At 41.5% G+C, this 20,922-nt stretch overlaps 1 protein-coding gene across 3 annotated transcripts in view; it reads right to left on the bottom strand.

The window, feature by feature from the left end:
• The window catches only part of LOC149322977 (rho GTPase-activating protein 4-like), a 71,916-nt gene that overhangs the window by 18,443 nt on the left and 32,551 nt on the right, over nt 1-20,922 (bottom strand). For 2 of the 3 annotated variants that reach the window (XM_089485716.1, XM_089485733.1), the window contains exons 4-12: nt 19,246-19,308; nt 16,287-16,478; nt 8,749-8,877; nt 7,042-7,263; nt 6,842-6,943; nt 3,637-3,831; nt 2,629-2,713; nt 1,180-1,207; nt 880-967 (exon numbers count right to left, since the gene is read on the bottom strand). In XM_089485716.1, the coding sequence (XP_089341842.1) occupies nt 880-967; nt 1,180-1,207; nt 2,629-2,713; nt 3,637-3,831; nt 6,842-6,943; nt 7,042-7,263; nt 8,749-8,877; nt 16,287-16,478; nt 19,246-19,308 (1,104 nt within the window). Of the gene's footprint in view, nt 1-653; nt 682-879; nt 968-1,179; nt 1,208-2,628; nt 2,714-3,636; nt 3,832-6,841; nt 6,944-7,041; nt 7,264-8,748; nt 8,878-16,286; nt 16,479-19,245; nt 19,309-20,922 lie in introns of all 3 variants that reach the window. The other variant, XM_089485725.1, reaches the window with a different exon arrangement.

Genomic DNA, 20,922 nt, shown 5'->3' with positions numbered 1-20,922 from the left:
ACTTTTTAAAAGACAAATCCCAGAATCCTGCTGCTATGTTGGCTGAGGGATTCTAGGAATTTATGGGTTTTTTATTTTTAAAAAATAATGTTTCCTAGCTCTGCCCATGACCCATTCCATCACCAGTAGCTGAAGTGCGAAGTGCTTTCTGAGATAGCCCTAGGCATGCACACTGAGAGCAGACATCCAGGAATAATTTTATTTGTGGACTTAGAATCACATTGTTGTGATTTTCAGTGCAATGAAAAAGGGCCTGCTGGGCTAAGAGGCAAGAAACAAAACACTTACTGTAAATAAAATTTGAAACATCATTACAAAAGATAACATGTGGTTACACATGTGGCATGCGTTTCATACATCATTGTGAGAAAATGCCAAGACCTTGCTGTTGCAAGCAAGCAAGTCCCCTTCTCCCTCAAACCCTCAAAGGGTGGGAAGCTGTGGGTGCAGAAATTCAGAGGCAAGGAGAAGAGTTGCACAAATACTTCTGTGTGTACACACACATATCAAACTCAGTGCATTAACTCTATTTTCCAAAGGTAAGTATTCTCTTTGCAGCCCTCATCATAGCAGGTCTAACCTGCTCTCCACCCACCTTCTTCTGCTTCTACCCCCCAATTCCCTCCCACCCACCCCATTCCCAGATCATGTACCTGCTTGCGTGCCAGCAGCCTCCGCCTCCTTGGGGCAGCACAGACAGGAAAGATAGAGTCAGCAAGCACATTATAAGCAGAGGGAATAGCGGGTGTGCGAGTGGGAAGAGCCAGAGGCAAAAGCAGGGCCAGGGAGGCAGAGAGTTCTCGTACTAGGCAGAGGGCAAGAAAGCAGGGCTATAAGGAGCTAGGCAGGAGGGACGTAGCTCAGGGCAGCAGCCAGTACCTCCAAAAAGGCCTGCAGGTCACCCCCGAAGAGCTTGTGATGGTAGCACGAGGGAGGGCGGGAACGCCGGATGCGCTGGGACTGTGGCCTTGTGTGGGGTGGGAAGGGAGGAAGGAAGAGGTCAGAGACTCCCCCAAGAACTGGAACTGGGCTCCTTCCCATAGTTCTTCTGGATTCCTCAACCACCAGAATAGGACAGAGGAAGACTTCCTGGCCCAGTTGGGCCCAGGGGAGGGACAATATGCAAAGCTCCCATGACCCCTGGCCCTGTGAACATCATTTTCTCGGTGTCCCTTTTACCTGGCTAGCTCTCGATCCACTGCAGCACCTGGGAAAGTAAGAAAATGGAAGATTAGGAAAGCTCTAGAAGGTGCTGGCTCTCTTTGGTCAAATATCTACAGTTCATATTTTAAGGCAGAGTCAGATATACAGTTTCAGAAGTGAGCATATCATGGAAGCATATGGACTGACATTTACAGTTTTGAATGTGAAGTTGAAGGCTTTCATGGCTGGCATCCATAGTTTTTTGTGGGTTTTTTCAGGCTTTGTGGCCATGTTCTAGAAGAGTTTATTCCTATAAACTCTTCTAGAACATGGCCACATAGCCCGAAAAACCCACAAAAAGCTATTTACAGTTTTCCCATGCAGATGGGCTCCTGGGGAACCTGTTCCTTTCTAGATTTGTTAGAAACTGGATTAGCACAGATGGACATAAGAGGGTAACTAAGTGAATTATGAAGCTCCCTCCCCTTCTTTATAGGCAGAGTTTTACATGGTGGTAACTGACCAGCTCAGTCACAAAGCCAATTTCTTCCCCCTTCAGAACAGTGTTTTTAAAGGGTGTTTTAAAACATGAACACCTAAGCACATTTAAAAGTGCTGAATTTATATTATATGACAGAATCTTGAAGGGAAGGGACAGCATACATACCACCTGAGGTATGGTAGGAATGAAAGGGCAATCAAAATTCAAGATATACCCACACTGCACAAATAAGGTAGTTTGACACCACTTTAACTGTCATGGCTCTATCATGTGGAATCCTGGGATTTGTAGTTTGGCAAGGTGTTCAGCTGCACTTGTCAGAGAGCTCTGGTGCCTCATCAAACTCCAAATCCCAGGATTCTATAGGTGGAGCATGGTAATTAAAATGGTGCCAAACTTCTTTATTTCTGCAGTATGGTTGCATACTCAGTGTACGTACTGTCCATGAAACTGGAATGGAATGAAGGGAGCAGAGCTCACTCCCCAGCTAGGAAACATTCAAGTCACTGGACATGCATGGTCAGGGAGCATGTGTGTTTCCCTTACACCATGATTTCAGAGTGAAACACACATCCATGGTCTGCTCAACCACAATCTGTTTCAGCTTTAGGTACTTGTGTATGCAGTGAAATTGTGTTCACCCTTACACAGGCATAGCTGTCCCAAAGGAAATCAGTTGTGCAGTGAAAAGAAAGAGTGAGACTACTGGTCTCTTTCCAGAATCTGCCACTGAATTATAATTTCCAGGATTCTTTGTGAGAAAGTAGGAAAATTAAACAGGTATTGTTGTTGCTGTTGTTGTGTGCCTTCAAGTTGTTACCAATTTATGACTACTGGAGTTTTCTTGGCAAGATTTTTTCAAAAGATTTTCCATTGCCTTCTCCTGAGGCTATACAGATATACAGGTGTACATATTATCTTGCATTTCTCAAAGCAACCAGTATAACCTATCTGGTAACCTATCTGTTCTTTCACACTCTCACCCTTTTCTATTGCCTCCTTCATCTGGTCATGCTTTGCTTGCAGTTTTGTTTGAATGCTTCGTCCAGAGAGATATTCTTTGAATTTCTGCATAAGAGACACCAAGAAATCTGTTGTCAGAGAGGAAATGTCCAGGCTGAGATACAGAAGCAGGGCCAGGGTAACACTTCTGTCACTGAAGTTTAGATTGTAGGGTTGTGGCTCTTTCACTGGACCTCCAGTTTGCCCTGACAGCCCTTCACGAAGGCCCCCAAAACTGTATCCCAAGCAACCAAAAATCCTCAATTGCCTTCAACCCCCCCATATCCCAAGCCATTACAAAACTGAAAATCAAAACCAAAAGTGACTTCCAGTCACTTCCAAGTCAAATTTTCAACTGATTTGGGGATGCTGTGGCCTGTCATGGTCTATAGTGGCAAAAATTGGCCCCATGCTTGAGGCAGGAGCCCACCTCTTGTTACAGAGCAACCTCCCAGAGACAACTAACAAAGAAAGAAGCCCATCACCATAAGCCTTGTCATAACTTACATAGGGAGAACGCTAGCCAAAAAGCAAGTTCTGGTAAGCAAGGGTCCACTTAAATTGATGGAAGTGGGAGAAGAGCCGGGAAGAATGTCCTGACAGATTTTAGTCCATGTTTACTAGAAGGTACTATTTGGATTTTCTGCTTCCAATACCATATGCCAGCTTCCTCCTCCTTTTTTGCAACCTAACTTTTTGGGGTGGGGTTCATACCCTGTATTGTGGGAGGGGGTGCCATTTAGATATTCTGTTTTTTTAAAAAAAAGTTTTTTTAAAAAAGTAATTAAGTCAATTCATGCAGGAAATGTGACTGCTATTCTGATGTTGCTACCAAAGCTTATTGATGCTGCCAGGCTTTCTCTTTCCTTACAACATAAATATTTTTAAAACACATTTCCTTGAAAGAATCAGGCATTGACACATGGAGGGCACAGTTAGGATATTACAAGTGCTTTGAACTTGTACTATCTGGAGAATCTAGAACATACCATGATGTAGAAGCTTTCTGTTTCCTGTTGGTTGGCCCGACGCTTTGCCAGTGCTTGCTTCCCACCCGCATCAGAACCTGTTGACTTGAGTGACTCTGTGGACTGGCAACCCTGGAAAGCATCAAGTGCTTCTGGCTCCTCTGCTGACAACAGGTCCAGCAGGCTTTGCAGAGTTGCCTTCAGTGTCTTGTTTACCTACAGAACGAAACAGAACACACTGCAGGGAAAGCTCTTCATAAAAGGCCCAACTAGACATGACAGGAGAACCCAGGTTTCCTATCTTAAGCTAAGAGGACGTTGCGGGGGGGGGGGGGGGGGGAGTGTTCAGGTCTTCCCTTGTATGGTAATGTAGTCACTCTATCAGTTATTTTGAAAGATAACACACACACACACACACACACACACACACACCCCTCTCCACCTAGCAAGCTCCTAAACCATAATTGAGGGGGATTGGTTTTGGAAAATAGCAAATGAGTATAGGAAAACCTCTGCATTCCATCTTCCTATCCGTTGTAAGTGTCTTTGATCTGTCCTGTTTCTCAAGGCAAACAAGGAGTAGGAATCGTGCATTTTCTGCAATAATGTTATTTCAGCCTTTTATAACACATAATTACATATACATGCATAGGTACGTGGGCATGTGCAGGCATACATTCCTGGGTGTCAACATGTTCTAGTGCAGACCTCTCCAACCAGGCACTCTCTAGAAGCAATGGACTACAACCCCCATCATCCCTACCGAACAAGGATATGTACAAGGCGTCTGGAGATTGGTTCCCCAGTTTGGGAAAGATTTGTTTGATGCATCTATGCAGTGAAGCTCAGATGGTGCAATACAGATTAAGGGGTTGGGTTGTGCAAGTAAGTGCACACTCTGTTGTCCCACAAATCCAACTGAATTCTATGGCTCAGTCTTAATGACAAGAGATTTGTTTGATCTACATCTTGCGCCATCTCAAATGGTCCACCTCAAATATTTACAGAGAAAAAAAGACAGCACCCAGTAAATTGAATTTCTCTAAATATCACACCCAAACAGCTGCATGTGGCCCTTATTGTACATACAATTGACCTTAAGGTTGAATTGCAACTTTCCAGCAACTTCTCTTGAGGTCCCCTGGCCTGTGCAGCTATGGAGCACTAACTGACACTTAACAGGAAGCAGAACCCAAAAGCAGGGGTAGGATACTACAACTGGCCTCTCTGACTGTTTTTCTTTCACATAAGTAGTGGTTGTCATCTACTCCCTATATTAAAAACAAGGGAGGGCAAAACCACAATGGAGCACTGTCTCTTGAACTATTTAAACAAAGAGACACCTGATACAGAGGTCAGTGTTAGTTGGGAAAATAGCCCATGTGAGTGCAATCTGTGACCCTAAAGCACTAAAAGTCCAATTTCTTGCCTTCACAAGTCCTTTCAAAATGGCTTAAAACCACTGCAAAACCCAGTGGCCTTTCATAGTTCTGCTCTCTTCAAATGCACAATCTAAAGACTTTACTCCCAGATCAACCCACCGATGTGAAAGCCATGTCCTTGTCTTACTACCCTGTTATAAGAACTAGGTCTCACTGTGGTAGCAAACCTATGAGTGGGCTTAATTTGAGCAAAAGGGAAAAGGAGAAATAACCCTCAGGAAAGAAAACTCTAGAAAGCAATATGAAGGTCAGAGCACACTTTATCACAAGATATTTTACTGTGACATAAAGGCACAGCACTGGATTCAACTGAGGCATAGCACTGTGACCTGATTTCAATGTTTCTCAAATGTACAGTGCAGTGTTTTCTGCTGGCTTTTGAATAATTTCTGCTGAAATGGTACCTCTGTGTTGGGCCTGTATAGCTTCATGCTGCAGACAAAGGTGAAAAATTGACTATAGGGAATTGAAAATTACAGTGCATCCACACCATACGCAGGCACACCATATGCGGGTTTTGTCTTATGGTGAAGTGGGTGCGTGCTCTGCACCGAGCCACAAGCAGGAGGGTCTGGAATGGATCCCCTGCGTAAGGTAAGGGCCCACTGTACTTCAGAATACATTATACTTTCCCTATACTTGGAATTCCCCCATCACATAAAACTAGCATGTCAGGAAAAAATGTGAGCCCGAACACTTCTCTGCCACATAATTCTTTTATGTGGACATCTCTCTCTCTCTCTCTCTCTCTCTCTTGGTATGGGGAAACATTCAGACACACAAATTCCAAGCCTTGGCTTGAAGGATTTTAACATACACAGTTTTTAAACCACCATAAAAGTTGAGTAATAGAGCCTCTGGTGATACATATCACATGACACCATCTCTCTTTCATTACTCCTTTATCTTCCAATTATGGCTAACTTGCACCTTGCCATTGACAGGAAAAAACCTGTCAATATGCTCCCAATCATGCCAGTCCACAGGTGTGGCAAACTATCCTGTTGCAGTTCCAGGACTGCGCAGTCATGTGGTATCAATGTCTCCTCCTGTCCCCAACTCCTCGCCTCTTCATTATTCCAGAACAACCAGTTATTTTTTTACTTTCATTTTTTAAAAAACACAGTTAGCATAACTCCAGAATTGCATTAAAATTCACACATGCGCGCACACACACACACACACAGAAAAACAATAGGCACTTAGGTAGCACACAGGGCAGGGAGGTGAAATTAAGGGTGAGAACAGAAGACAGTGCAAGGGGTCACGCTACTGAAGATATGTGTTCCCAAATGAGTATGTATGCATTTCCTTTCATTCATGCAATCGCGCCAAGAATAGGGGTGTTGTGATAAAGTCTGAAGTGACACAGTCTACATACAATACTTTACTACCTTAGTAAGAGGTAAGCCTAAATCTTGAGCCGTATTAATCTCAGCCATCCTGTTGTTGATGTTGTTGTTCTTAACTGTCCTTGAGTTGGGCCCAACTCATGGCAACTGTGGATGAGACATCTTCAAGACCCCTCTATCCTCCACTGCTCTGCTTAGGTCTTTTAGATGGAGACCCATGACCTCCCTGATTGAGTCTATCCATCTGGCATGTGGACTTCCTCTCTTTCTACATTCCTCCACCTTTCCTAGCATTATTGTCTTTTCTAATGAGTCATGCCTTCTCATGATGTGTCCACCACCATCAATATCCACAGCTATTATATGAAAAAACCTAGGTTCAAGGATGTCAGAGGAAACAGACATACTGCCAGGTTCTCTTTCAACACCTACCTCGTCTGTCTCCAATGTGATAGCGTTGAGGCGAGACTGAATATGCTGGAAGCGAGAGACTAGTTCATTTCTCAGGGGACCCTCAGCCCGGACCTCGGAGACCTGAAGAGAGAAATACAATGGGAATTCGAAACTAAGGGCCAGCCTGAGCAGAAAGCCAAAAAAAGTTCCCAAGGAACCAGAACTGAGCACTCTCTCACCTCATCACCTTCATGCGGCTGATAATCAAAGCACAGAGGAGGGCAATAAGCAGCAGGATTGGCTTCCATCAGTCTGGATTTGTCCCCTAGTGGGTCCAGGGAATCAACAGCTCCTTCAATGGTGCACAGGCCCTGTTGCCACGATGCCTGGGCCCGGGATTCTGCAGCTAGGTAAGTCCTCAACACCTTGCCCAGGGAAAGGTGGAATCCAAGGTCAAAACACTAGAAACCATGAGAAAGAAAACATACTATTGGTTCTCAAATCATAAATCATAATATTCTGCTAATGTACTAGAGTAGGTCTGTTCCATTTCTGACAGATGCTTCTGTGCCTATTACAGCTGTTGCACAACAGAGAGAGATAGCACCTCCAAGTAGTGTTGTTACACCTTTCATTACTGCTTCATGTTGGATTTCTTTCTGTCTGACAGCTCTTTAAGGCACAAAAGCTTTTGGCAGAAATCGAATTTGAGTACTATAAAAAGACAAGGTGAAAAACAGAAAACACAATGCAAATTGAGCCATGTGCATTTGAGAAGGATGACCTGCAGGAGAGGAGAATTGTGGACCTAGAATCTTTGGGTCTGACTTTTATTGTTTTTGGGCTGTTTATACTTTCACATGGTGCAAATGTATAAAGCCTAGTATACTGAAGGAAACCAGGGTTCCCTGGAATCCTAAAGGTCTGCAAGAGGACACTCAGTGTTCCTCAAGAAATCATGATGTGGGGGGCTTTTTTTTAGCTGCAAATATAGCAATTTTTATGCAGGGGTTCCCTGAGACCTGAAAATTATTTCAAGATCTCCTCTAGGGTAGAAAGATTGAGAAAAGTCTGGGTAAGGGATCAGAAAAAGAATGAAAGCTGAAGAGAACACTGGAACCATGCCTTTTTACATTTGCACTGACAATTTATATTTGTACTCTGTTAGAAGGAATTAGCCATGGATTTTCAGAAGTCCCCCCCGCCTTTCTGTAACCATAAAGGCTAGAACCATAATGTTTTTAAATGGATGAAAAGTTAAATAGCATTCTCCCCAGGTATAATTTCCATTACTGGTTGTTGAAGCCATGGGCCAAACCTAATTTTAGTCTTATGTAGACTAAAGCCACTCAAATCAATGGGACACCAGTCCCAACTCCACTTACACACATGGAGATGAAAAAGTCATTTCAATTCTATGTGAGACTAATTCAGTTAAACTGGTGTGAAACCAGCATACATCTGTCATGTAGGTATCTCCACACTCATGTAGGCAAAATGCAGCCCTGGGACCATATGTGGTCCGTACAGACACTTCTGTGGCCCTTGACTCCTCCAGCCTCTGAATTACCTTTTTTCCTAGGAACCAAAAGGGGAGAATTTCCTCTCTTGGAAGCCTCCAGAAGAAGCAATTCCCCTTTTAAACAGGCTATAGGCTCTCCTGGTACAAGCTTAAACATAAAATGATATCTGTTATTGAAAACCAGGCAGTCATCTGTGCATTTGTTTTATGTTCTTGAGGGATGGGACTGGCATATTTTGGCAGTGCACGTGGCCCCTGGAGAGTCCCAAAAACAGACAATTGGCCTCCAGACTTTCCATAGTTGCTCACCTCTGGCATAAATAGTAAAACATTGATTACACAGATGGCCCAAAGGAAAAGATGCCCCTAATTATTGTGCTACCCTTATCTTGCTCATGCTAGGTGGGACAGAGGATGGACTTACATCTAGCAGGTCGGCAACATCACGGACATAGTAGTTGCTGATAGCTGCATTGGCAGAGTGAAGGCTCAACAGGTAGTCATTCCTGGCCTTGGCACATTTGAGCTTGCTCTCCAGAAACTTAGACTGCCTCTGCAATAGCAAGGGAATCATTAGAGAATCAATATAACCGGCCTTTGGATGCACTGAATGAAATGAAGACTTTCCAGTACTTTTGCCTGGCTGTGCAAGAAAATACTGTTGATGTCTTTTATTTTGGCTATGTAACTTTTAAAAAAAAGTAATTTTACATACTGCTGTTTAGTGGAGGGATCGAGGATGATATTACAACATAAAATCAATGAAAATGTAATTTTTTTAAAAAATCAATACAACCAACCCTTCCCTCTTCCCTTACTTTTCCCAGGCAGAATTTTCCTGCCTGAACAGACTAAGGTTTCTTTTTTCCAGACACATGAATACCAGGTATTACAGACTATATTTCAGAGGAAGGAAATGACAAAGTATTCCTTGCCAAAGAAAACTCTATGAGATTCATGGGGTCATAAATCAACAGGTGACTTGAAGGCTCATGATAGCAGCCATTTCCCTCCATCTAATTTCTAGCCTAATTTCTGTAATGAAAATGTACCAAACTGTCGAGCTGGGGCAAAGCTGGCAATCATTCGGTCCTCCAGATGATGCTGGATTTCAATTCCTAACATTTGTCCTCATTGACTATGCTGAACAGGGTTGCTGGGAGTTTCAATTAAGAGAAAAAACAGCCATCTACCATCTCTGTGGGAATGGGAGATTTATCTCAGAATTTTGAGAAATTACTGTTTTGATCTGAAACTCCAAGAATCCCTCAGGCAGCATGGTCCAGGGGTTGGAATGTAAAAAGGAAACTGTTCCAGGTTCTGCTCTATCTCCCCTTTCCAATTAACCCTTTTCGTATAGAATTAAAGAGTTAGAAGGGACCTCACCTTCTCTTCCTCCCCATCCAGCCACCACAAACACAGCACCCTGGTGTTCCAGCATCATTCCCACTTACAGTACCAACCACTAGCCACAATAGCTACCTGCTTCCTTTTTGGGGATATAAATATCACCCGGCAAATGAATTAACTGAACAAGTTAACTAAGCAGACCAATGTGCTACTCTAACCATCATCTAACTTTGGAAGCAAATCAAGGTCAGACCTGTTTAGTGCTTGGATGTGGAGCCACCAGTAATCTCCAGGAAGGGTTAGGAAAATATACTCCCTGAAACCTTGCACAGCTAGTAGGCAATCCTGGACTAGTCAGACCATGGATCTGACTATGTATAAAGCAGTATCCCATATCCTGATATATCTTTTATTGACTGATTAACAAAGCTGAAAATTAGGAACCACTTACTACTGGTAAGTCCCTTTTGCATTTGGTATTGGCTACTATGTGTGAAAATGAAAAAGATGACATTAAAAATGGATTTTCTTTCTACCAATAAGCAGTAATTTTATAAAATCACATGGAAAATTACCTCCCATTTCCTTCACCATTTATAAAGATTTTTTGATGGTGGATATACTTATTAATAAGCATTATTTAAGAGCGCCAGTGTGGTGCAGTGGGTTGAATGCTGCACTATGACTCTGGAGGCCAGAGTTCAAATCTCTATTCAGCTATGGAAACCCATTGGGTGTTGTTGGGCAAGTCACACTCTCTCAGCCTCAAAGGTAGGCAAAGGCACACCTTTGCCATAGGGTCAAAAACAAGTCAAAAACAAGTTAAAGGCACACATCAAATTATTTTTTAAAGGCATAAACAGATGGGACCATTTTATTGAAAGAACTACCGTACACATAATCATATAAATCTACCCACTGTTTAAAAGCACCAACGAAGGCTCTGTTCACTGATCCGCTTTTTAAAGGTCAGTCAGATGCAATCATCTCAGTACGGACTCCTACTTTATAGTACTCTTTCCTCAAAGAAGTACAATTAGTTATAATATTTCATTTTGTAATATTATTTGCAATAGTTTCTCAGCTGCAATATTTTAAAAGGCTTTGAAAACACGCCTGGTTTGAATGATTTATTGCTTATAGTCCTGTTTTATTGCTGTGGCCTGACATTTTGTTTTAATATACAGGCTGAATTATATTTTAACCTATATTACTTGTTTTTTTTTCCCCAAAAAGCTTTATTATATCATTATAGTTTTATTTCTTCATATTTCTGGCATTGCCTGGTGTAGACCTGCTTCTGAAAGGTTGAAGAAAAATATTTAAATAAAATATATAAATATTGATTATCTAAATTCTTAGGCTATCTTTTGAGCCATGCCCTGACAAAGCAGCTTGCAATATACAAAACAAAATGCATCATCTTAATGAAAACATATAACAATATGAGGGGGAGGAATCACAATAACCCTGATTTATGATTCTGGTTTACAATAAGCCAGGGATCCCAGTTTATACGTAACACTAAAGCAGGAGCAGAAAGGATGATGACACTGAACAGCAGAGGAAGTTGAACTGTAAATCCCAGCAACCCTAGAGAGCATAGCCAACAGTGACAAATGCTTGGAGTTACAGTACAATATCTGGAGGACCATACAATTTTCATTAATGGTTTAAATAAATGCAGCTGGAAGCCATCTGGTTTGTTTAGCTGCTCCAGGCATCAATGGAGTAGGATGTACCAGTTTGTTCATTCATTATAAGTGATACTGTATATACTCACGTATAAGTCTAGAAATTTAGGTCAAAAAATTGACCCAAAAAACCTGGGTTGACTTATCCACGGGTCAAAGTAAGTACTGTATCTTAACTCTTATTTAAAAGAAGGAACCATCCCCTGGTGAAAGGGAAGAGTATAATGAGTCTTGGAAGCACTGATCCCCTCTACTCTGTCATCCATCCAGCCTTAAGAGTGAGCACAAAGAGCTATTTGACAGTGTTTTTCTTTGCTTCATCCTTTAGATCCTTTGCTAAATGCCCCTGAGTTTTACCCTCGACTTATCCATGAGTCATATCAAAATCCATAATTTTGGCCCCAAAACTTGTCCTCGACTTATACATGAGGTCGACTTATAGTTGAGTATATACAGTAATTCTCAACAATTCTGGGTTACCACAACAAGTGATCCAGGCCTTTGGGTCCAAAATTTCAAATTCAAAAGAAAAATGACAACTTCAAATGTATATGGTAATCGGGAAGCTATAACATGTTCGAAAGAGTTGTGATAACATCATAATGATGGGCTTGTGGGGGTGATGGCTAAATTTTGGTCTCCTAAGACCATGCAGTCTTTTACTGAGGAAGAAGATCTTCCTAAAGGTATTAAAACTGAAAGTGATTTGTACAGTCTTAGCCTTCTGATTTCAAGGAAAACACATCCTTTTCAGTTAGAAGGAAAAGAAACATACTCATGGTTAAATTCTAAAGCCACAGAATTTATACCACCAGGTTCCAGTTACACTTGTAGAGAAAGGACATGGGAATGAAAGGTTACCTACACAATCTGAATGGACTAATATGTTACAATACAAACAAGGTTCCTAAGACTACCAGTGAATTTCAAAAAATGTTGGGCAATTAAATGAAAAGACAACTGACGATCTTGGTGCAAGTTATTTTGGCATTGGGGGCAGTAAAACCTACAAACACCTCTCCTCTTCAATGGCAGCAAAAATACATATAATATAATATTTCACTGTCTTTTCATGACATCCAACATCTGCTAGCTCACAGGGCCTAATGTTAAAGCCACCTTGACTATTAGGGACATAAATGAAACTCCAGTGATTCCAGAAACCTGGTATCTGAAAGAGCCTAATGAGTCACAGAGCAGACATCATGACATGTACATGACGAACAGAGGAGAATGTCTTCCTTTGCTATCCCTTAGAGATAGTATCTCAAATTGATAGTAAATGGATACTTTTTAGATATTCTCCTACTAGTCCTGGTGGATTATGGATTATCCCTTTGAGACAGCAGCTATTGTTTAATTTTCTTATTTAAAAGAGTCTTGGGAAATAGCTGATATCAAGTCTGTACAACGAAAGATACAGCGCTCAAAGTGCTGATGTATTTCCCAGAACAGAGAACAAACTTCTAAATCAGGACAACCAGTAGCAAAAAGGGATGGGAACTCCAGAGAAAGTAAAGGGAAGGAAGGAGTATGTGGCCTATTGCTCAAAGACAGAAGTTTTTGCCAGATAGAAGGAGCTCATGAGCGGTGGCTGATCCTGGTGACCAACATAAACTGTGGACAACAACCCCCCACTTATGCTATGAAGGACCTCTAAGCCACTGAAGTCTTGTTTTTGATCTTCAGCTGTGTCTCTGAAGTGGAGCAAGAAATCACATGCAACGTATTTTTGCAGTTCCAAGGTCAGAGCTGGAACAGAAAACTGTCACTTCCCTGCACCTCCGAGGCACTCCAGGCAGTTCAAAACTTGCAAAGCCACCTTGATGGCTCCACCACAATTACAGCTCAAAACTGGAGAGGAAAGCTGGGATCTTTTGTTCTGGCAGTATGCTTTCCACTGCAGGGTTAGGCAGAATTTATTGTGGCTGGGGAACTGTGGGAACTGTAGCCACCTGCCCAAAAGGAACAAACTTCCCCAAGTGCTGGTATAAGAGAGGCCACACAAGTTGGGGACAGTCCTATTGGTTAATATGTCTCTGACATTCAGAGACATAGCCATATTAGTCTGGAGTATCAGTATGCAAAGGGGTTTAATAGCACCTTTGAAACTGAGTGAAAGATGCTGTAGCATAAACATTCTTAGACTTGGTCTACTTCCTCAGATGCATGAAGTTAACTTCATCCAGGAAGGGTCTTTATAATCAGACAATATGAATAGCCATAACAATGCAAAACTTGTAGGTGATGAGGTGGCAAAGTCAGTATTAACTATGGGACAAAGGTAGGAGGAAAGATGTTGTCTAAGTCCAGTGTGAATTCACTCCAGTTCACTCCATGCATCTGAAGAAGTAGGCTATGTTTACAAAAGTTTATGCTGCAACTTCTTTTGCACAATTAGTCTCAAAATAAGAATAAGAATAGAATAAGAATAATAGGAACCACATCCAGCATTGTGATAGAACAGGAAGAACTGCTGAGGGTTTTGTCTAGACCCTTAACTTACTAGGCATCTCTTTTGGCATGCTTATCTTGTGTGCTGTGTACCCTTTCAGGAAGGATACTGAAGCACCAGCACATTTTAAAAGGTTGCTCAGTACACAGTAGCATACAGTAGTTGGAACTGAAAGTCTATTTAATTTTACAGTTATGGTCCAGTTGTTGTTGTTAACTGCCTTCAAGTTAACTACGAATCATGGGGATCCCATGAATAAGGGACCTCCAAGACACCTTCTCCTCAACCTCTCTAATCAGGTCCTGCAGACTCAGGGCTGTAGCCTCCTTGACTGAGTCTATCTATCTGGAATGCTGTCTTCTTCTCTTTATATTGCTTTCCACCTTTGGTAGCATTATTGTCTTTTCATGAGTCATGTCTTCTCATGATGGCTAAAGTACAGCATCTTCAGTATTGTCATCCTGACTTCCAGGGAAAGTTCAGGTTTGGCCAGTTCTGGTACCCATTTGTTTATCTTTTTGGCCATCCATGGTATCCTTTAGCACTCTTCTCCAGCACCACATCTCAAAGGAGTTGATTTTCTTTCTATCAGCTTTCTTCACTGTCCAGTTCTCACATCGATAGATGGTAATGGGAAATACCATGGTGTGGACGATCCTAAGTTTAGTGTTCAGGTGTATATCTTTACAGTTTAGAACCTTGTCTAGTTCTTTCGTAGCTGCCATTCCCAGTCAAGTACTGTATACCTTGTTTGAGCATTTGAAGTCTCTACGTTTCCTTGGGGAATGTCATGGCTACATTATGATCAATCCCCTACAAGGGGATGCTTCAAGCTACAATAATAAAACCATCTGAGTAACTTGAACATACCCTGTCTTTCACCTTGGGGGCACTGAGCAAGGGAGGGGTTTACGTTGTCTATGTCTGGCCAGGTTATACTCAGAGCTTGAAAGCATTTGTAAATTTACTTTCTGTACAACATCATTGTTTTACCTAAAATAGCAATGTTGGGTTTGGACGCCCTCCACAAAGTAATGCATACATTACTTATGGGGAGAGCAGAGAGGTATTACTTCTTGCTTTATGTACCAGATGGCCCAAGGATATTCTTTCCCCTTTCTTTTAAAATTTTTAAACGGATTCTTCTGGCATAACCCAGAACATCCCGAAAATGGTTAGAGTATCACTCAGCCACTCTAGGAAATGCCAAATTCTGTTGGAGGACCTGTTGCTTCTTCCGATGCTTCCTTCACTACAACTTGGCACAGGAAATGGTGTTCTATAGTGCAAGTTTTAAAATAAGAAATAAAAAAACCTAAAACTAGCCACTTCATATGTAAGAAACAAAAGCAATCCCTCCCCTTAACTACAGTACTGTAATATATTAACAACAAGTAAAATAAAATGCTCCTTCTCCTTAACCAAACTGTAAGAAAATACAGGAAGGGTGAGAGGCAAAATGTTTGTTAATGCTAACATGTTAGCATGTGAGGTAACATTTCCAAACACAGGTAAAAGCTCGACTCAGGCTTGCATCCTTCCAAGGTCGCTAAAATGAGTACCCAGACTGTTGGGGGCAAATTAGCTTACTTGCTAATTAGCTTACTTGCTGTTCACCACTATGATCTTTGGAATAGCGGTATATAAATAAAACAAATTATTATTATTATTATTACTAAAAACTCACCTTTTACTCTGGATTTTGCAGAAAATGCAGAGCACTCCATAGCGATGGCAGGAGGCTGTTTACACACATGTCCTGCTGTCCTGCCCAGTGCTGCCACCCCTGACACAAGTTGCTCCTTCTGAAGTCACAACAAGGTACCCAGCTATGTGACTGACACTAGGTGCCTTGCTTCTGACCTCAGAGAGAGTGACTGGAACTGCTGAGCAGCACAGCGAGATGTGTCTGTAGACCACTGCCCAGTGTCACTATAGTGTGTGGAGGTAACGGTGGAGAATCCGGGGCGGCTTTGGGGCCAGAATACTCTCAGAGCAACAAACATGACAAGAAAAAACAGCTGGGGTGTAATGAGCATACAAACTGAATAAATCAACTCCAGACATATAAAGTAGAGATGAACCTATTTACCTAATAATCATCAAATATAAGCTAACTATAGCATAATTCTTACAACTTTAGTATTATTAAGTCAAAAACAACCATGCAAATACCATGAAAGCCAATGGGTTTATCTCCAGTCTGGGGTCCATTTATTCCATTTCTATATTCTGAGAGCAGCCTGGAGTATTTGGGCCAGTGCAGACAAGCCCTCAGTTCCATTATATTCAGGGAGGCCTACCACCATGTAAATCTGCATCACGTTGTGGCCCTATGTATTAATAATTACATGTTGCCCGTGAAACCTTCTAGAAGCTTTGCAGGAAGCCTCACACTTTCCAATAACAGACTCCCAGCCAAATAAGTGTACCCTCTCCTCCAATAATTGCCACTCCCCCTACCTTTTCCAGCAGTCGTTCAACCTTTCGGAGCGAGGTGCGACGGGGTGTCTTGTCAAGCCCTATTCCACCAGGGGACCCCCCAGGATCAGGGTGCCTTCCGCCACTTCGCTTCTCCTCTTGACGCTCAGCCTCCCGCAGCTTTGTCTCTGCATTCAAGCAGTCAATGCGGTACGTCTGATATGATTTCATGGCCTGAATGGAGACAGTTGTGCATGTGTTTGTCAAGAGCAGATGAACCAGAACCAGAAAGGCTTAGCACAAAGAGACTCAAATCTTAGGGCCTCCCTACACAATCACACAAAGAAAATCTCCCGTTTTATTTAACCTGTGCAATCCCGGGAGTGCCAGAGTTAGAAATTTATGGAAGAGAAGCCAAACTGAGAGGCTTATGCATGAACAAGGAAGTGCAAATCAAAAATAAAGTGGCTTAAACAACTTAAATGGAATGAATTCAAAGATATAGCCATGTTAGTCTGGAGAATCAGTAGAAGCAGAAAGATCTTGTAGCACCTTTGAGACTAAAAGAAAGACATTGGCAGAATGAGCTGTTGTAGACATAAGTCTACTTCCTCAGATGCATTTGGAGATGCATCTGAAGAAGTAGACTTAGGACTTTATCACACGGGAGGCTTCCCATGAGTAAATTACCATGAAACTGTTAGAAATAGTGAAAGAAGCATGATCGGTGTTCACACCCCTTGCACACTTCTGTGAGTAAATCATCATAGTGCCATCAGAGCTCGCTTCTCCCATCAGTAAATCATCTTTGGAGCCACCATTTGGTAATAACAGGATCTTTTGTTATTGCCAAATGGCAACTCCATTTACGATTTATTGATCGGAGAAGAGAACCCCAATAACTCCATGACAATTTACTCACAGGAGAGGAGTGTGGGGTGTGAACCCCAATCATGCTTCTATTATGATTTCTAACGATTTCATGGCGATTTACGCACGGGAAACCTCCCGTGTGATAAAGTCCAAAATTTATGAAAGCTCACGCTGCTACAAGCTTTTTCTACAGCCTAAATGAAAGTTATTTAATGTTATTCAGTGAATTAAAATGTTATGTTCCTGACAATTTGACTTATTGCACAACTTCTGTTCACTTTATTTCAACTGAGTTTGCACAAAGCAGCTTCACCAGGGATTACGTCCCATGAGTTGAATCTTTCGCCTATAGTGCTAAGTTTAATACCACTCCCATAAACTCTGGCTTGAGGTAACCATATCAACTTGCCTCTCAGGCCACCTCTGCAGAGGACTGGCACTGTTCATAGAAGGGTCTTGAACTCAGTGGCAAAGGTACATGCTTGACATGCACAATGCCTCAGATTCAACCCCAGGCATTGCCAAGTAAGAAATTCCAGGATAGCACAGGTGAAAATGACCTCCACCTGAGGATAAAAGAGCTTTCTGTGTTCATCACTAATGATGTCCCAAGCTATATAACCAATAATTGCCTACTACGCTAATTCATGAAGCTATTATTACAAACTGTTGTTGCATTGTTTCATCAGTGCAATATAGCATATTCACCCTGGTATAAAACACTCTAATTATGGTCAAAAGACATGATCTGAACCAGGAATGTCATAATTATTTGAAGCCAGAATTTGACCTAATGAGCTATCTGAGTCTTTATGTGTTCAGTGAACTCTAGAGCCTGATGATCAAGCTATTCTCATCATTTTGGTATACAAGAAATAGCAATACTGTACATAGAGATCTCTCCAGCTAACATTGTTTATTAAAACCTCCAGGAAAAGACAGAGAAGTATTTTCAAACAAACATACAGTCAGCCCTCCATATTCACAGATTCTTTATCTCTGGATTTAACCATCCACTGATTGAAAATATTTTAAATATATATAAATTTCAAAAGCAAACCTTGATTGTACCACTTTATATAAAGGACACCATTTTACTACATCACTGTCTTTAATGGGACTTGAGTATCCATGTTTTTTGGTATCCATGGGAGTTCCTGGGACAAACCATAACAGATATCAAGAGCCCACTGTACAACTTAACTGAACAGACCCAAGATTGCCCTGACTGCTGGAGAAATGACATATGCCTCCTACTGCTCCTATTAGCTTCTGTCCAAAATTGAGAGCATTGTGTTCCTTCCACAAGGCCAGCTAGAACTGTGTGTTCTTAAAGAGGCAGCACACAACAACAGTCAATAATCATGATGATGTTTATTTATGGGCTGCTCTTCCATGGTAAGCCATGTTCAAACAAGCTCATATAAGCATCAGAACAGAACACATAATAAAATGCCCCAGTATTTTTGAGATAATTCACCAACAGTGAGAGGTCAGATTAGCAAAACTTAGTCATGCAAACAATCTTTACAGGAAGATCAAAACATCTCCTATTAATAAATATTGCACTAAGAGTAGTCCTGATCTTGGGACACTAGATATGAGAATGCTCACACTCCAGCTGAAGATGTGGGCAAAGCTATTCCAAACTAGCCTTGACGGTAGATAAATCACCAACAGTGAGAAGTCAGATTAGTAGAATTTAGTGATGCAAACAATCTTAACAAGCAGCTAAAAACATCCCATATTAATAAATATTGCACTAAGAGAAGTACTGATCTTGGGAACACTAGATCTGAAGATGCTCACACTCCAGCTGCAGATGTGGGCCAAGCTATTCCAAACTTGTATCAGTATCATTACTGTTCAAGAATTGTATGACAATAGCCACAGAACAATAGCACTTCCTACAGGGAAGATATAGAGATTTTGCACTAGAAAGCAAAAAGTCCATTCCCCAAAGACCAACCCCATCCCAAAATGGCAATGGTACATTCAATGGTCCTTCTGTTTCCACTGTTACAAAAACAAATGAAGATAATTCTACCACCAATGTCACCAGCTACTTGTCCTGCTACTACCTAGAGGGATAGCAGTAATAGAATGTGAAACCTTGCTTTCTACTTACTGTCTGCAATTCTGAAATTGCCTTCAGCAGCTCATCCTGCATTTGCTGCTCCATCTCTTTGCTCTGACCGGTGAATAAAAAGAATAAAAATGTTAAGACAGGGCTTGCTAGAGCTGCATGTATTTAGACCTTCTAGCATAGATGCTCAACAAGAAACTATGGAATTTTGTATGGTGGCATGCTGAGACTTTCATTTTAATAAAACAAGTTTCTAGTCCTTATTGTTGGGAAGAGAGGCTTGCAAGTAATGCTTAGCAAATATCTGAGCCTAGAAAGCACTAACTGTTTAGAGAACATGCCTTCAGTGGTTCCTTACTCCTCTATTACTTCCACCCAAACTAACAAAAGCACAATGCAAGGAGGTGTGCCTAAATTTGCATAGGAAGTCTAGAAATACTTTAAATAAATACATACAAAAAGGTAATGTACTGCACAATATATGGAGTATCGTAATGCAAAACATGCAGATACAGGCCTAGTTAATTAGGCATCCTGATATATCAACATAGCTATGTCCAAGTCGAAGAAAACTATAGACAGCTACAACTATAGTTATTCAAAAGGTACCTGACTTGTTTTAAGAAATATGGCAACTCTGAGATCCTGTACAAGCTGCTATGATCCTTTGGACTGTTTCATGTAGTTAATATAAAGCAATGACTACTTCTTTAGAAGTAAAAGCACATATACAGAAGTAAAACTACAGTTAAAAAAAGGCTTATGTACTCTACTTCCTCCTCCTTTCAGAGCCATAAAGAAAAGGGAAGCTTTTGTGCCTTCTTTAAACCAAAACTTGGGGGTACACCTGCATTGTAAAAATAATGCAGTTTGACACTACAGTAAGAGCTGTAGCTCCATGCTATAGAATCCTGGGATTTGTAGTTTCACAAGCTCTTTAGCCTTCTTTGTCAAAGAGTGCTGGTACCTCACAAAACTATAAATCCCAGGATTCTGTAGGTGTGGAGCCATGGCAGTTAAAGTGGTATCAAACTGAGTTATTTCTATAGTGCAGATGCACCCTTAGTTCCAGATCCTGGCTTGTTTTCACAAGCTAGATTTTTAAGCAAGCCTCAGTTTCCCATTTGCAAAATTCAAGGAACTGGGGAAGTACAAGAGTAGGAAAAGGTTGATAGTTGGCAGTCCTGTGTCCCTAACGCAGGTCCATAACTTCACAAATCTATCTTTACTTAACTCACCACAGACTTTATCTCCTCAGCTCCCATTCTTTTCCACCTTAATCTCCCCTGCCCTAGACTAGGGAGAGGGTACAGTTTTTAAAATGTAAGTAGTTTAGAAAATAGGGAGCAGACATTAGAGAGGGTTCAAGTAGGCAGGGATTATACACATATTCAAAAGAGAGAGAGCACCCATGGGCCAGAATATAATGTTCACATCTCTGATGCTGTGAACTCTTCTCCATAGATCCTGTTGTTGTGTGCCTTGAAGTAATTTCTTACTTATGGCAACCTAAGGTGGATCTATCATGGGGTTTTCTTGGCAAGATTTGTACAGACCAGGTTTGCCACGGCCTTCCACTGAGCCTGAGAGAGTGTGATGTGTGTAAGGTCACCTGGTAGGCCACCCAGTAGGCTTCCATTGGTGAATGGGGATTTGAACCCAGAGTACTAGTCCAGCATTCAAACCACTATGCCACACTGGCTATTCCCTTAAACATGT

The sequence above is a fragment of the Sceloporus occidentalis genome, unplaced genomic scaffold (genome assembly GCF_023333645.1).
Source record: "Sceloporus occidentalis isolate IW3139 unplaced genomic scaffold, rSceOcc1.0.p SCAF_1, whole genome shotgun sequence".
Taxonomy (NCBI): Eukaryota; Metazoa; Chordata; class Lepidosauria; order Squamata; family Phrynosomatidae; genus Sceloporus; species Sceloporus occidentalis.
Note: the sequence above shows the minus strand (reverse complement) of the source record. Positions and strands in the feature narration are given on the sequence as shown.